This window comes from Myotis davidii, unplaced genomic scaffold, assembly GCF_000327345.1.
Source record: "Myotis davidii unplaced genomic scaffold, ASM32734v1 scaffold281, whole genome shotgun sequence".
In the NCBI taxonomy this organism is placed as follows: Eukaryota; Metazoa; Chordata; class Mammalia; order Chiroptera; family Vespertilionidae; genus Myotis; species Myotis davidii.
This window is the reverse complement of record NW_006293784.1, coordinates 6613012-6630903: the sequence shown is the minus strand read 5'-3', so window position 1 is coordinate 6630903 and position 17892 is coordinate 6613012. Positions and strand designations below refer to the sequence as shown.

The 17892-nt window shown below is 41.9% G+C and overlaps 1 protein-coding gene across 1 annotated transcript in view; it reads right to left on the bottom strand.

Moving 5' to 3' along the window:
• Positions 1–1918: 1918 nt before the first annotated feature.
• ATG14 (autophagy related 14) overlaps positions 1919–17892 on the bottom strand; it is a gene marked incomplete at its 5' end in the record, with an annotated part of 35485 nt that continues 19511 nt past the window's right edge. The window contains 6 exons of the mRNA XM_006767731.2: positions 1919–4160; positions 4627–4997; positions 12429–12514; positions 12595–12685; positions 14176–14293; positions 15430–15659. Coding sequence (XP_006767794.1) covers positions 4691–4997; positions 12429–12514; positions 12595–12685; positions 14176–14293; positions 15430–15659 — 832 coding nt within the window. The remainder of the gene's footprint in view (positions 4161–4626; positions 4998–12428; positions 12515–12594; positions 12686–14175; positions 14294–15429; positions 15660–17892) is intronic.

The window sequence follows — 17892 nt, the reverse complement described above, 5'->3', positions numbered from 1 at the left end:
GTCTGCTGGCGGGATCAGTCCCGGGCAACTGCCGGCCACTCAGGCCCCCAACCCGATCTCGCGGGTTGAGGGTGTGAGTGCGGGCGGACACCGTAGCCGCCCCGCTGGCCCATGTCCTGGTCTGCCAGGGGGATCGGTCCAGTTTGGGGGCGTGAGTGCAGCGGATGCCGCAGTCGCCCTGCAGGCCCGTGTCTGGGTCTGCCGGCAGGATCGGGTCTCGGGCGACTGCTGGCACTCACACCCCCAACCCGCTCTTGGCACTGTACATTCCTGCCTGCAATATGCAAATTAGCCGCCATCTTTTTTGGCGGTTAACTGCCATCTGAGTTGGCAGTTAATTTGCATATCTCGCTGATTAGCCAATGAAAAGGGTATCGGTCGTACGCCAATTACCATTTTTCTCTTTTATTATATAGGAGGATTAGTAAAGGTATTACAAATGTGTCCTCATCGCCCCCATTAACCCCCCCACCACCACCCATTTTTTAATTGGATTATTTGGGTTTGGGTTTTGAGTGCTTTCTAAATTTTGAATAGTAACCCCTTATAGGATGTATCATTGGCAAACTCCCTTGCTGTGAAAAAAGCTTTTTAGTTTGATGTAGTCCCATTCTTAAATTTTTCTTTTGTTTCCCCTGCCTGTGGCCATATATCAGAAAAAAATACTAAGAGAAATGTCAGAGATTTTACTGCTTATGTTTTCTTCTAGGAGTTTTATGGTTTTGAATCTTACATTTAAGTTTTTAATCCATTTTTAGTTTTTTCTTGTATATCACGTGAGAAGGTTTAGTTTCATTTTTTTGGCATGTATTTGTCCATTTTCCCAACACCATTTATTGAATAGACTGTCTTTATCACATTGTATGCTCTTGCCTCTTTTAAAATATATTAATAGACCATATAGGAATGGATTTGTTTACAGGCTATTTTGTTTTATGTATATATGTGTCTGTTTTTATGCTAGTATCATGCTGTTTTGATCACTATAGCCTTGTAATATAGTTTGATGTCATGTAGCGTATACCTCCAACTCTGTTTTCTTTCTCAAAATTATTGTGCCTTTGTTTGTCTTTGTAGTTGAGATGGGCCTCCTGAAGGCAACATGTAGTTTTTAATCCAGGGGTCCTCAAACTACGGCCTGCGGGCCACATGCGGCCCACCGAAAACATTTATCTGGCCCACTGGGTGTTTTTGCCGCCGCTGTGTGCATAGGAATTTGTTCATAGTTTTTTTTTAAACTATAGTCCGGCCCTCCAATGATCTGAGGGACAGTGAACTGGCCCCGTTTAAAAAGTTTGAGGACCCCTGTTTTAATCCATCCGGCTACTCTTCCTTTTGATTGGTAAGTTCTGTCTATTTACATTTAAGGTGATTATTGATATGAGAACCTAATATAGCCATTTTATCTTTAGTTTTCTGGTTGTTCTGTGTTTCTGGTTGTGTGTGTTTTTTGCCCTTGTGATTCATTAGGTTTATGTTAAAAAATTTTCACAGTCCTTTTTCTTCTGATTGCATCTTATCTTTATTTACCTGTGCAAGTTCAGTCCTTTTTCTCCTCCCCTTTAGTGTCCTATTGTTACAAATTATTCCTTTTTATGCTATAAATTAATACCTCCCTAGAGGACTGTTAAAAGACATCCTTGTCACCGTAGGGCAACAACAGCATGTGACGGCTACCAAAGAAAAATCCATCTTTAGAGAAAGTATGTAACTGGTAAGCAACCTGTTTCCCAGCTTCCTAAAGATGGACCGTTATGAATACCACCATGATCAATAATTTTATAAAAGTATTAGCAAGCATATTTCCTTGCTTGGCAAAAAAATCCTAAAAAAAATTATCCTATAATTTATATAAAATTATCCAGGGCTGGATCTCATTCGATTAATTAGTTTGAAAAAGACATACATATTAGCAAAATACTGGTAAAAGGTTTATTGTAATAATACAATAAAAGTTTAGAAAACATTTGTATGACTCAATCTGATTTGGAAGTTGCAGAGCAATGGGAAATTCCTGCAACATGACACCATGGAAGAGATTCCCAGACACTGTAGTTCTTTTAACAGCATGCCACCAAATGCTTTTTTCCAAATTACCAACACACGAATCCTTAAATGTATCCTGTCTGCTAGACCCAATGCTGACATGTTTTTTGTCTTAACTTACAGATGTGCAAAACTTTTCTTAGGCTCCATTACAAAAAAGTCTTTAGCAAACCATTTTAAGTGGCCTATTGGTGCCTCTGGATTTTTATTAGTATTATTTTGTTTCAACAAATCATTTTAATGTGGAATAAAGGACCAAGGTCTATGGCTTTTTGTTTAAAAATAAAAACCAGCTTCAATTTTTTAAAAAGCTGTTTACATATGGTTCTGGCACCTACATGAAAGAATTTAATGAGCAGCAAAAAGAATAGAAAAAACAGTGGTTGAAATGTATACTTAAGAATATTTACAGGGTGGATCCAGTGCAAAATAATGAAAACCAAAATACCTCAGCAGTGTAAGCCAGTACGTTGGTGTTCATAACCACTAAAGGGTTTGATCATTTTAACCCTAAGTAAAGTGCCTCTAGTTGAAAACAACAACAAAATATACCCTATCCCTACATCTCCCATATCCTTGCACGGTTTGTTGAATTACTCTAGTTATGAGTTTGTGATCTCTGGATTCTGTTCTTAAGCTTCATCTCACATTCGTGGTTTCCAAGAGGCTAATTTGAGAACAACCGTGACTATTGTGCATCTTTCAGCTGAAGTCAAGCTCTACCCTCAAGCCCCAAATCCCAGTCTTTCAACTCTTGAGACTAAGCTCTTTTTGAGGGCTGGAAGTACCTGGTAAGTCTTACCTCATGGGATGTTAAGTTCACTTGGTGTTTGTTCAAGTCAACCACTCCATGAATCACAGGCCTGGACGGTACAACACAGGCCCAGCAGCATAAAGCTGAGCAGTTAAAACAGAGCCTGTTTCCTCCTAAAGTGGCAAATTCATACTCAGGGAACTTGGGACTCCTGGGCAGGAATAAACAACCCTTCTGCAACTCTACCCCAAACTCTGCCAAACACTAAATATACCAATAGCAAAAGCTATATAGCACCTCGGGTTTGGAGGCAAAGATCATCTCTAATAATTACAACGAGAAAAGAAGCTAGGGCAGGGCAAACCCCCAAGTGATTTATCTGAGGTACTATCATGCTAATCACACTAACAAGATATGGTAATAATGCCTGTTAGGAATTTTTCATAGGCTTTCTTTTTGTAGTTACATAGGATTTTTTTTTGCAGTTATTAAAAATAAACTACTTACATATTTGTACATAATGCCTCTCTACGGTTTTCTTAAAAGATTGTCACTAGAGAATGACAAGAAACGAGCTGAAAATGGTCTCTTGGTGAGGAAACATCCTTCCCTGGAGCTTCCCCAGGAGACAGGAGTACCAGCTATGATTTCCTCGCCATTTCTGAGGAAGGTAGTGTCCTTAGAGCAACAAAGACTTCTAGGAAACAGGCTGGATAGCTTTCCCTGGAAAAACCTGCCACCTAATTAAAAGTGGCTTTTACTAGTAACCTCATTAGCAAACAACCTTAATGACTTAATCTTTCACTCATAGAAAATAAGTTTCATTTCAAACTGCATATAGTGTAGATGGTAGGAATTCAATAATCTAGGTAAGAATGAACTAAATTCCACTCAGAATATAAGAAAATAGGTTTACAATCTCTAGGACATTATTGCAGCTAGAATTTCTTCTGTTCATGGATATGGGTCCTAAAGAAAAGAGCTTAGTTTCTTTGGTGTGTGGGGAGAAAGAAAAACAGGAATGTCTGATGAGCTACAACAGAGCAGCACAAGTGAAATAATGTTTAAATTACTCCCCCCCCCCGCAAATAAACACCACCCTTCCAAACAAAACCAAAATCCTTGACCTAAAAACCAAACGTGACCAAATTATAAAGAAATCAAGTATCTCAAATTGCCTGCTGGTTTTCTGTACAAAAATGATCGCATAAAAACAAACTCATATTAAACAGTTTTCTATCTTTCAAGTCCTAATCATCAAGAATCAGTTCCTTGAGATTCAATCTCTACAACATAAAGTGACAGGAATAGTCTCAGCATCACGAGGACCAACATGTCGGCTGGGTCTGGGTCCTCTGGCCTGTGATCAGAGGGAGCCTAGATGAATTTCTGCCTCAACAGAACTGGCCTCGTGCACTGGTCCTCCTTCCACCAACATTAGTCTGGGTAGAAGGGCCTTTGACCCCTCTTTTATTATCCTCAGTATGTCTATCACCACCATTGGCCATTTGACAAAGAAATGCCTATCTCCCTGTTTTAAACAACAAAAATAGTTTAGCCCTAGCCAGTTTGGCCTGTAGACTGAAGCGTCTCGGGTTCGATTCCCGTCAAGGGCACATACCTGGGATGCAGGCTCGATTCCGGGCCCGGACTGGGTGAATGCAGGAGGCAACCAATCAATGTATCTTTCTCACATCGATGTTTCTTTCTCTCTGTCTCTCCCCCTCCCTTCCACTCTAAAAATCAATGGAAAAATATCCTCGGGTGAGGATTAACAACATCAAAAAAACAGTTAAAAAAACTTTTTGTTCCAGGCATGATCTTACCTAAATACATAGTTTACTAGTTTACTTTCCTGATGCGAATCTGGCACATTTTGATCCATGCTCGTTAACGGTGTCCAGTGTAAGCTTTAAACCAGGAGGTCACCGAGGCTGCAGCGGAGGAGATCATCCCGCCCGCACTGCTGCTGGCGATGGGCGGGGAGGCCTGGGTGCTCTGGCTCTGCGAGACCTCCACGGGCTGAGAAGGGATGTCACAAAACCGGGGGCTTGGCAAGTTCTCCCAATCTGTGCCCAAGTCGGTTTCCTCATCACTTATGTGCTCGTCTCTACTTTCATCTGATTCTCCAGCAACTCCGGGATCCACAAATTCCATGGACTCCTCAAGGTCTGCGCGCACTTCAAAGGGTCCCGACCTGTGTGCCGACAGTGAAGGGTCTCTAAGACACCACCATTCTCACAACACGTGACACAGGTGACAGAAGACCTGATGCATGTAGGAGACCCAGAGCTATCATTGCATCCGTTCCCTAAGTCTGCACTGTGTCCACTCACTGTTGGTCTATAATTCAGTTTTTCTTTATCTAAATAACTGTCATCCAACTAATGAATAATACCACACGTCTCAATTCTACCTACTTTATTTGTGAAGACTCTGGACAGAAAAAACCCATCCCGTGAGACCATCCATTCTGGTTCACAGTATGATTTTGTTTTAAACAACTGTACTATCTCTACATTCCAATGACAGAGTTTTGACAAAAACAGTCACATGATGTATATACTCGGGTATATTAGTTAGTGGAACCAGTATCAAATGGTATACAAAGGAAATTAAGATGTCCTCTGCCTATGGAAGCCCTCAATTATTAAACTCAAGACCCAAAGGGGCTAAATGATATGGCTGTGTACATGTTAGCAAAGCCTCCTGGGACTGGTGTCAACAGCCGGCTCCCGCACACATTTTAAGATATCACACAATTTTCTAGGGACAAGTTTATGGCATAAAATGAGATGTGATTATTTAAAATATATTCATCTGGAATAGTGCATATTCCTGCAAGGTCTTTCAGTAAAACTATTTATTGCCCAAAGTTGCCTAGTAATGTCTCCACCTCCAAATCTCTCAACCTTTCTTTCTCAGGCCGCACTCCCTGTGACAGCCCCTCAGGGCCGCTGTGTGGAACAATCCCCACCAGGCCTGCTTCTCCTTGTCCCTTTCCAGTGCCCTTCACTCCTGCCTCCGGGAAGCCAGGCTGCATCTTCTCCAGGGGACTTCCTGCAACCAGCTATAGGGTGGGACCAAGTCGCTTCAGCAGCCCCTAGCTCTCCATCGTTGCTCCCAAGTAAGACCTAATGCCTCAGTTCATTTAAGAGGTTCACTAGTAATTACTTAGGGAGAAATGACAGAGGACAGCAAAAATAACAGAAATGAGAACTACCTTAGGAAAGTATAACCTGCCCTTTAGTCTGTGGTCCCAAATTCTTTACAGTATAATGACAAAAGCCTAGCATTGGCCTCCAGGCGCCTCCACAGACCTGCACCTCTGACCTGTTCTTCCAGGGCCAACTAGACTTCATTCTTACGAGACAGCCCTGCTTCCCAGCTGGGGCAGCAAGAGCTAATGTTTCTGCTCCAGGCACTGTTTTTAGGGTTTTACCAGTTTTCATTCATTGGAAGATGTGCCACAGGGTTTCCCATTGGTCTCTAGTGAACAATTTACATTCCAAGAAGCCCCTCAGACCAGGGACTGCCAAGCTTCCCCGGCCTCCACCCCGGAGTCGTGATTTTGCAGGGGCTGAAGGGAACCAGAGCTGGGAGGGGGTTCTCCCCACACCCTTCGTTCCTCCCCTGAAACTTTTCCCATAAACCAACCACTGCAACTTGTTTCTTAGCTCTGAGTGCCCCTTTTCTGTTTCCTGTGGTTCTCCTTACAGTTTACTTATTTTCTCCCTTTTTGCTTTTCCTTGGCAAACAAGTCCACTCCGAAGACTTTTTTTTCCCCTCCAGATTCCTCTCCTCCAAGCTCCAATCCCAATCACCCGTCTGTCAGAGCTCCCCGACTAAGTGCTACTAACCACACTCTCATCTCGGTATCTGAGCCAGTCAACAAGGTCTCAAAACACGGCCAGCTGGGATTCCTCCCTCCTCCCTCACTCCCCTGCCTGACACCACCAAATAAGTCCCCTTTCTATCCTCAACGTGTCCCCCAGCTCTAGTCCTCCTTCTATCGCTACCACCACCAGCCAGTCCTGCCCCCCACCCACCTCAGCTTGCTGAAGAACTGTCCCTCTCATGGTGTTTGCCTATTAAAAATGTCCACAATTTGCCAGGCCAGCGGTTGAGTGTTGACCTATGAACCAAAAGGTCATGGTTCAAATTCTAGTTAGGGCACATGCCTGGGTTTCAGGTTCTATCCCCAATAGGGGGCATGCAGGAGACAGTGATCAATGATGTTTCTCTCTCATTAATGTTTCTATCTATCCCTCTCCCTTTCTCTCTCAAAATCAGTTAAAAAAAAAGAAGTTCACAATTTAAGTGTCTTAGCTGGTCTCCCTCCTTTCCCAAACACAAGGCTCTCGGATTCTGTTCTGTTCAGTTTTGACAGTCCAGGTCAGCTCTCCACCATTACTGTCTCCTTTCTGCTAGCCTTGAGGCTGCCTTATCTACTCTTAGGGTCCTTCTTGGCATGAGACTGCTGTTGTCTCCAGATCCCCTCTTGAAGGGTTTTTCCAGGAGACAGGCCTGAGTGATACAGGGGGGAAGTGGCACATCCTTCAGGCGGAGTCCCTCACTGGAGCCATTGCACCCGTTCTCTGCTTGGAATTCCAAAGTGCAGAGTCCACTTGGCATGGAGCAGGTGCTCAATTAAGAACCTCACATGAAAAACTAGTGAATGATTCCCACAGTGGTCAGTAGGAACAATTTTAGTTCCAGCAACTAGCCTACATTTCTAAGCACCACCAGGAGCAGAAGAGACCCTTACAGAGGCGGCTGGGACATTTCTCTCCTCGACGCCCTTCTCCCATCACTTCCAGCATAATATCTACTACCTGCCCAGCATGCCTGGGCCACACACACATCACACAGAACTAACTAGCGAAAGAATTAAGTCTTTCTGCTTAATGTCTCTGGGAAATACAGATTATAAAATAATTCTTCTAATTTTCAGTTTAGCTGAATAACATATTTTTATTCAAGACCCTGAAGCCAGAGCATTCATTTTCTCATGATACAGGATGCTATCTTTATCGACTAAGGCAACAAAATGATTGATCTTCTTGGCTTTTTAAAAGTCTCTTTTTGCCAATAGCTTATTTCAAAAATATTACAGAATGTACGGCATCAAGAGTAAACTCTAGACTTTGGATGGTAAGGTGTGAATGTAGGCACCAGCACAGTAAAGACTGGCTCAGATAAGACCCGTCAATAGATAATAAATCCAGGGGGGGGATTCTGATTAGGAGAACAACTGCATGGGCCCACACTGCAAGGAAGGAAGCATGTAGGAATTACACAGCGGCCAAGTCAGAAAGCATCCTGACTGTGAATTAAAATCACCATAAAGAAGGACAGATGGTCAAATGTGCTATCTGGAGATACTCCCACCTAGGCAGTGTCCCAGCCTAAAATGCATAGCCTGCATCTGCAAGGAAACACCCAATCGCAAAATTAAAGTTCTATTTGAAAAATGAAAATAATGTCATAAAAGACAAAGACAGCTGTGAAAATGTTCCAAATTTAGAGTCATAGCAATTAAATGTACCACCCAACTCTAGATTGGATCCTGGAGGGGGAAATGCTATAAAGAACATTATCTGGTGCACTGACAAAACGTGCATATGGGCAGTAGATTAAAGTATTATCTCAATGTTAAATGTGCTGATGTTGATAACTGGGCTGTGGTTAAGAAAATCCCGCGCCCCCCCCACCACCACCACCACCAAAAAGAAGAGAAAATATTCCCATTTTTAGAAAATACACATTGAACTATTTAGGGGTCAAGAGCCATGACATATGTAACTTATCCCCATAGAGTTTAGAAAAAAAAATAATTTTGTGTGTGTGTATTTATGGAGAGAGAGGAGGGAGGAGAGGGGGAGAGATTGCACAAATGACAAAGCAAATGGGGTAAAACACTAACAAAGATGAATCTGGGTAAAGGGTATATGCATCTTTGTACTACTTTTTAATTTTTCTGTAATTTTGCATTTATTTCAAAGAAAAATAAGGTATGTTGGAGTCAGGATGGGATCCTCAGTTTAGCTGGTCTCCATGGAAACAGGAAGTCCCACCCAAGTTCCATTACCAGTCTCTCTAAGCCTGACTGAGGGAGGTGTGGAAAGGGGGTTCTGAAGCGCCGACCTCCTGGTTCACAGACCAGGAAAGCTCAGATGTGACGAGAGCCTGGCTGTGTGTGTGCACGTCTCTAGGACAGAGCCCTCTAAATGGAGGGCTGACTCAAGGGCAAGCCCAGAGAAAACTCAGATCCACAAGGAAGTCCACCCCTAATACAAGATTGCCAATTTTCCTAAACAACCACCAACACGATATCATGTCCTTTCCTTTTTGCTAACCTGATAGATGAAAAATGGAAACCTGCTTTGAATTGCATTTCTTTACTCTTGATTGAGGCTAAAGATGTTTTTCCTCTGAATTGTGACTACTTGCGTTTCTTTTGTGTCACTGCCTGCTTGAATACTTTCTCTGTTTTTTTATGAGGTTGTTTGCCTGTCTTTTATTGACCTGAAAGATTTAAGGAGTCTGGATTTTAATCCATTGTCTCTTATAGAGACTGTAAAATATATCTATTGCTTGTCTTTTAACATTGTTTATGGTATCTTTTACCAGAGACATTTAGACTTTTTCCAAAGAAAAATATGTAACTCCTTTCCTTCATGGTTTTTGGGTTTTGTGGCTTGCTTGGGAATCCCCTCCCCACCCTATAATTATAAACACTCTTTTCTCCTAGTTATAGTTTTTAAAATTAAAGTCTTTTATTTCATCTGGAATTAATTTTTGTATGTGGAATGTCATATAAATCCAACATTTTCCTCATATGAATACCCAACTGACCCACCACCATTGAGCTATTACGATTCAGCATGCCACCCTTATCATATATTATTTTCCCACATACACAAGGGTCTGTTCCTGGACTCTCTTCTGTTGCTTTAATTGCTCCACCAATTTGCATGCTAACAGGGTCTTGTTTTAATTACCTTTATACTATGTTTTAAAAGGGGCCAAGACCATCCCTTATTATTCTTTTTTTTTTTAAATATATTTTATTGATTTCTTACAGAGAGGAAGGGAGAGAGATAGAGAGTTAGAAACATCTATGAGAGAGAAACATGAATCAGCTGCCTCCTGCACATCTCCTACTAGGGATGTGCCCGCAACCAAGGTACATGCCCTTGACCGGAATCGAACCTGGGACCTTTCAGTCCGCAGGCCGACACTCTATCCACTGAGCCAAACTGGTTTCGGCCCTTATTATTCTTTGTCAAAATTTCCTTGCAGACTATGCTTCTAGTTAAACATTAGAATCAGCCTATCAAAGTTCCATGAAATATCTGTTAAAATACTGATCAGGTTTCCTTTTTGGGAGCCTTCCTCCTAGAAAATCACCACCCTGGCCTCCTTGCATTCAGTGCCACACCTCATACAGTGCTGGGCAGACATTCAAAAATTACAGGTTGAATATTTTTTTTAGTTCCAAAATTTTTACATAAATTTGCATGTACTTTGTAAGGATTACTTCTCTAAAGTTTATAGCGTTTGTTGCTAAAGTAAAAGGAATCTTTTTTCCCATTACTTTTTTTTAACAAGTTGTGGTTGGCACATAAGAAAGCAACTGTTTTAATGTATGTTGATCTTATATTTAGACACCATACAAGTGTCATTTCTAACAGCTTCGTAGATCTTTTGGGTATCCAGTTTAATCATACCATCTACAACAGATCAGCTTAGTTTCCTTCTTTCCAATATAAATGCACCTTATTCCTTGTTTAAAATGCCCTGCCTTGGCTGGGCCTCCAGAGCCATGTTAACGTAGCAGTGTAAGCAGGGCACCCTTTTTCTTCCTGACGATAGGGTACTGCCCCTAAATGTCTATGTAAGCAATATGCCATCAAACATAGCTTTTGCTCCATGCTTATGGTAGGTATCCTTTATTAATAATCTCTTTTTAATTTGATAGTTTAGTTTATTAAGGGGAACTGAATTTTATCCATTGCTTTTCTGGCATCTGTATCAGGTTAGTCCTACGTTCTTTCTTCTTTAGTGTGTTAATGTGATAAGGTTAACGTGCATGGTCAAAAGCATGAGTACCTAGTACTTGGGAGTCGTCAGCCAGGTGTGTTGGGACCTGGCTCCACCACTTTTACTGGCTCTGTGACCATGGGCACGAGTTAGCTGGCCTGCTACCACGTTGCCCCGTGTGAAAGTAAGGATAATAATTCTGCCCTGGCTGGTGTAGCTCAGTTGAGTTAGTGTCATCCCAGGCACCAAAAGGTTTGGTTCCCCATGAGGGCACATTGCAGCCTCGATCCCAGGAAGGGGGCGTGTAGGAGGCAGCCAATCAATGTTTCTCTCTCACATTGATGTTTTCTTTCTCTCTCTCTTCCTTCCTCTCTCTGCAAAATCAGTAAAAACATATTTTTTTAAAAAGAGAGATTTAAGACATGTAAAGTGTTTAGCCCAGTGTAAATAAATATTAGTCCTTATTACGAATAATAAATTTCCTAACATTGAACCATTTACAAATAAGGTACAGAGAGGATGGCAAGCAAACCCACGGAAATCAACCACTAAAATTGGGATGGATGTCTAAAGGTTTTCTGTGGCTCCTAAATGAATGAATGGGATTTGGACTACGGGGTTTGAGGTCCCTATACAATGGCAAAACATTCAAGGTGCATGTGCAGTTTCCTGGAGAGAGTCCACAGCTCTTTCCAAAGTTAACTACTGTTTTAGGCAGGGGAGGGAAGAGGGGAGAAACATCAGACAACCGCTGAAGGCAGACTGTCATAGAAAGTTCACTGCAATGTGAAGGAAACCAGGCATCCTGGCCAGTGGAGGGGACTCCCCTTGAACCCTGGTTTGTGTCAAAGCAAATGAATGATGGGAAGAGACCCCACAAGAATTTTCCCACCTTTTATTTGTCTTTCAAAATTACAAATACAATAGCCAAGCCCTATCTGCAGAAATGAGTGGACAGACCTCTAAGAACAAGGGGAAAAGATCAGCACCCAGAGAAGGGACTTTTGGATGTGACCAAAGATAAGCCTCATGAATGCCGTGCTTTTTCTGGGCTGAGAAACTGAAAAGACCCCTTAGACCAGTCCTGGTTGGTCTTTTTTGTTACTCCTGTTTTTAAGCTAATGGATTTTAAACGATTCATCCCATAAACATCTCATACCCTTTATCCAACAAATGGTGGCCAGACTGACTCAGTGACAGAGAATTGTGAAGAACTGTATGGGAAGGAATGAGCAGGCACAAAAGAAGATGCACAAGCAACAGGCCAGAGAAGAAACAGATGTGGATTCAAAGAAACGGCGTTTGATCTTCAGGGACAGCACAAGAAAGGCCAGGAGCCCTTGGGTTCTTCTGTTTTAGGTGTTAAAGTGCTATTAATTTCTCTGAGAAATGATTGTGTTAAGAACCATAATGGCTCAAATATGATTAGCCATTGCTTCCTTCTATATGGGACTGTATTTTTGTCCTGTTTGGAGATTTGGGGCTGAGGAACAGGCCCCTGTACACTGCCAACACATACAACTCCACTTAAAAGTCGTCACAACGGTACCACTCAGAGAAAAGCAACAGACACCCTTCTTACCTGCCTAGGTGTTCAGAATTCGGGCTAACCAGGTACATTAGATTCCTGAGGGTATGCAGTGGTTGTAATTGGTCTAAATTTACATGCTAGAAAAAAACAAAAAATTGATTACTATTTTCAACCATGTTAAGAAATTAAAAATTAGTTCACAGCACATTTTCCATACCTGAGAAAAGCACAAGTAAAGAATATTTGCATTCAGTTTCTTTACTGCTCGAGTAAATTTCTGTCTGCTGAGATTTTCCCCACAAAATTCACTGTAAAACAAACATAATTTGTAAAGTTGTATTTTTTGGAGGAAATTCTATGTTACAACGTTCATTTTAAAGAGTGTACTTTACACTGCAGTTCAGTATAAAACTTACCCTGAGGCCTTTGCTTCTTAAATGTACTTAGAAACTTTCTAGGAATGAACTATTCCCCCTCATGAACAATTTCACTGAATCTGTAACAATTACAATACATAGATCCTTTGACTAAGCAATTCCACTTCTGAAAACTTACTCTACACAAATACTTGCAAACTAGTGAAAAATGAATGTGTAAGATGATCCACAAGTGTCAACAGAGGACCGGTGAGATCCTGGGACACGTATACAAAGGAAAACTCTGCAGTTGCCCACTTTATGCAGGATGAGAGCTGAAGGCCCGACAGGCCCCACATGATTTGCACTCCTACTTTCTGATGCACTTGGTCTCCTTTGTATTCCTTGCAGCTCTCTCCCCAGGGCTTTGCAGGCCTGCCTCTGCTCACAGCCTCTTTCCCCAGGGCCCACCTGGCTTGCTCGCGTCCTCCCTCAGGTTCACACATGATCACACACCTGCTCATTCAAACACTGCAAGCCCTTCCCTGCCTCCACATCCCCTCTCTCACCCTGCTTTAACGTCTCCACAGCACACGTCACCATCTGACATACTGTTCATTTGTCCCTTCATTAAAGTTAAGGGCCAAAGGGGTAGGGATTATGCTTTCATCACCAATATACCTTGTTAGTACCTAGAACAGTGCCTGGCACATAGCAGACACTCAATAAATATTTGTTAAATAAAAACTTAAAAAGCAAGGTGTTTAAAACACCTTGGTACAGCATGATACCTTTTGTGTTTAAAAGATGGTAACCATATTTATATTTGCTTGAAATGCAAGGAAAACTAAAGGTTGGTAGGAAAGTATTAGTAGGATTTGGGTAGACTGTAAACCTTTACATTTTTTTTTTAATTTTAAACTACATGTTTTTGTTATAAAAAAATCAAACAGCTGCAGCTGGGTAGCTCAGTGGTTAGAGTGTGTCCCAATACGCCACAAATGAGTATTTGTCTTTGTATTTGTACTTTTGAAAGACAAATAAAAGACAAATGCTGACTTGATCCCAATGAATTTATAAATCAAGTGAAACAACAAATTGATGTTTTCTCTCTAAAATCATTTTAAAAACAAAAAACAAAATTTGCCAAGTGTTTACCCAGTTCTTGCACATGAGCACACCCTCTGAATATCCTGGGTTTTCCTTCAGTTCTTTTTGCAAGTGGGAGAATTCTCTGTGGTCTTCTCAAACACTTCACATGCAATTGTAAGATAACACCACTTTGCACCACATGAGGCTTATGGAATTAATCTCAGTATCTATGGTCATTTCTGTCTGAATAACACTTCGATTCTTGATTTTGGATTCATTAGAACAAATGAGAACACAAACAGCATAAGAGAACCACGACGAAGAAGACATCACTGCCCTCAGTTACTTGCCTGTTGCACAGCTTTTTGGGGAGATTTATGTCGAGTATATGAGACAAGATGTTGGCCAGCTGAGTCGCATAGCACAGCGCAGCGCTGATGGTGTAAGCAGGGTTGTTATGCTCCATGTCTAAAGTGTAAAAACAACCACCACACACAGAACAACCTTAATTTCAGCAAAAAATACGAATGAACCTACATTTTATGATTTCTAATTTATCATTACATTTATGGTAACGTTTTACTCCTTCCTAATAAAAGGTCCATGTTTCATTGCTATGATTTTCACTGAGTGAAACCTAAGTAAGTGGGCCTAGACAGGCCCAGCATAAATGAAACTGAAGTCCCCACCCACAGCACGCACTCAGCGTACAATGCTTTTGATGACTGCTTGCTCCTGTCCTCCCCACAGGAAGGGAGGCACACCTGTCTGTGTGACACCACCTGTGTGTCACCAGTACATGACTAAAGCACATCTCACTAAGTATGTGCTGGATGACTAAACGAACAATTCTCCACCAGAGAAAAGCTACAGGGGTGTTAGAGGGTTTCTCTAGTGTGGTATTCAGTCTCCAGTTAGGACTGCGAAACAAGCTCTTTCCAAAGTTAAAAACTATCAAAATGGGATGGGACTCAGGCTAACTACGCTTCTTTAAATAGTGAGGTCTTTTTATATAGATAAAGCAGTATCGACCCCCAAGAGGAGAAAAATCTGAAATACATGTTTCCAGCACATCCACAGATGGAGAAACCTGTGGTATATCCATACAATGGAATGTCATTCAATCATAAAAAGAATGATACATGCAACAATGTGAAGGAACTCTGAAAACATGCTAAGTAAAAGAAGCCAAACACGAAAGGCCATGTTTTGTATGATCCCATTTGTATGAAATGCCCAGAATAGACACAACTACAGAAACAGGGTGCAGATTAGTGATGGCCAGGGCTCGGCTCAGAAGGGCGCTGGGGAGTGGCTGCTTCATGCCCTGGAGCTTCTATGTGGGGTGATGAAATGTTCTGGAACTAGACAGAGGTGATGGTTTTATAACACTGTACATGTACTAAATGCCACTTAATTGTTCATAACTGTTCATTCTGTTATATAAATTTTACCTCAATTAAAAATATACATGTTGGCTGGAGCCATCCAGGCTCAGCCACCTGGTGTGTGGATGATCGAATAAATTCGTAATCCCTCAACAACAAAACAAACGAACAAAATTCATGTGTATAAACGTTTCCAAACACTGTCTTGCTTCTCACCAGGCCCCTGCGTGGTTTTCTTCTCTTCCACCCAGTTGTAGTAGGCAGAATAGTCCCCGTTGTTGGGGAGGCTCATCCAAGGCCCTGTGATGCTGATGCTGGTGTCCCCATTGTGGTCGTCACAGACCCATCTCCCTGAGTGGTAGGTCGTCCTCCGGGCTTCAGCAAGCTTGCTCACGGTGCTGGAGGTCATGGCACTGTCACTCTCTGAAGACACATCCGCGGGATCTCTAAAAATCAGAAGATGCATATGGGTTTCAAGGGACTGGGTTTTAAAGAGCAGGCAATATACTTGCCAGATATACACAACACTGGGAAGAAGCACATGAGCACAGGAAGTGACGTGGAACATGCAGAGATAAGTGATTCTATCAGAGATGAAGATCAAACCAGCTGTAGCACCGAAGTCCACATGGGTGTAAGGGGGCACCAGGAGCAAGGGCCTCAAATATCAGGTTCTTCAACGATTTGGTAGCAATCTCTCTTTATATGCTTAAAATTTTCTGAGGACCTCAAAGAGCTTTTGTGTGTGGGGGGGTTAGGTCTATTGAGATTTGCTATATAAGAAATCCGAGAACATTTAAAATTATTAATTCATTCAAAAATAATAAACTTATTACATAGTATATCCTTATGAAAAAAATCTGTATTTTTCAAACAAGTACATTAGTAAAGAGTCAACACAATACAGCACTGATCAACAGTTTTTAAAAACTTCTGTAATACCCAAGTCCTTCAATTGTTCTTTCTTTTTTTTTTAAAATATATTTTATTGATTTTTTACAGAGAGGAAGGGAGAGAGATAGAGAGTTAGAAACATCGATGAGAGAGAAACATCGATCAGCTGCCTCCTGCACATCTCCCACTGGGGATATGCCTGCAACCAAGGTACATGCCCTTGACCGGAATTGAACCCAGGACCCTTCAGTCCGCAGGCCGACGCTCTATCCACTGAGCCAAACCGGTTTCGGCCCTTCAATTGTTCTTTCAAGTAAAATAGTGTCCCATGAAAAAAGCAACTACTGCTTGCAATTCATTCAAGTGCTTTTCCTTGAGCCAACCATGGCACTTCGGTCTGCAGCAAAAGCAGCTTCTGCACACTTCCCATTTCATCATATACTATCTTTAAAAGGTGTGTTTGCAGGGCAAGCCAATAAAATTTAAATAAAAATATTTCCTATTGCTTCATCAAGAACACTGTCGCTGCAAAACTGGTTTTTGTTTTAATACTGCAAGTACATGGCAGAATACAATGACTATTACTGCAGCTTGCTGTCACTGCCTTGAAATGTGTTGTGGCACCAGAGGTTTTACCCACCATGGCTTCTGAGCCACCAGTGCAAATGTCAACAGAGTGAAAAAGGAAAATAAAGGGTTAATATTATTATATAAAAACAGTTTTGACTGCATGGACCCCTTGAAAGGGTTGCAGGGACTCACAGAGCCCACAGACCACACTTGGAGATCTGCTGGTCTGAAGCATGATGGGAATGAGAAGTCACAGCAGGCACCAATGCACAGGAGGGGAAGGACACGGTGTGTCTGGGAGCAGAGATGATCAGTATCAGTCGGGCTGTGTATACACAAAGGAAGTGCCAGGAGACGGTATTGGAAAGGTGGGTAGGAAATGGGAGACTGGGAAGGGCCTTTTGCACTGCACTAAGTTTAGATTCTGTTCTCTTGGCCAGTGGTTCTCGATCCTTTTTCCTTCAGCCACAAGACACACAGCATAACTCCTACCGGCTATCACGGTTAAGGCTGGGGGACTCGGCCAGCTCCAAGCTGTAATGCTACTTCCTCCTTCTCCCACTCAAGGAAGTTTGAGAAATAAGAATGACATGAGCCCTAGCTGGTTTGGCTCAGTGGACAGAGCGTCAGCCTGTGGACCGAAGGGTCCCGGGTTCGATTCCGGTCAAGGGCACGTACCTCAGTTGCAGGCTCCTCCCTGGCCTGGGCCCTCGTCAGGGCTTATGCAGGAGGCAACTAATCGATATGTTTCTCTGACATCGATGTTTCTCTCTGTCTTTCCCTCTCTCTTTTCCACTCTCCCTAAAAATCAATGGAAAAATATCCCTGGGTGAGGATTAAAAAACATAATAGAATTGTTTAAAAAAAAATGAACACAAAATCTTATTATAGAGATAACTTCAAAATCATCAGCTTAAAAAAAATTAACAGTATATACTAATATATACTAACAGAAAAATTTAAACAGCACAGATAGAAAGGAGAAAGTTTTCTCTTCTGCAACTTTGTATGCAATTGTGAGTCTCCATTCCAATATTGTTGCTGCCATCTGCACACATTCATCTACCATAAGATTCATAAAAGAATCCAATCCCCACAATATTCCTTGAACATGTCTGCCACCAGTTAATTTCAAGGATAACCTCGTCCACAAATTTTGTTAACTCGGGAGGGTGAGCTTTGCTCATGTGCCTACTCATTGAGTCCAAAGCTCTC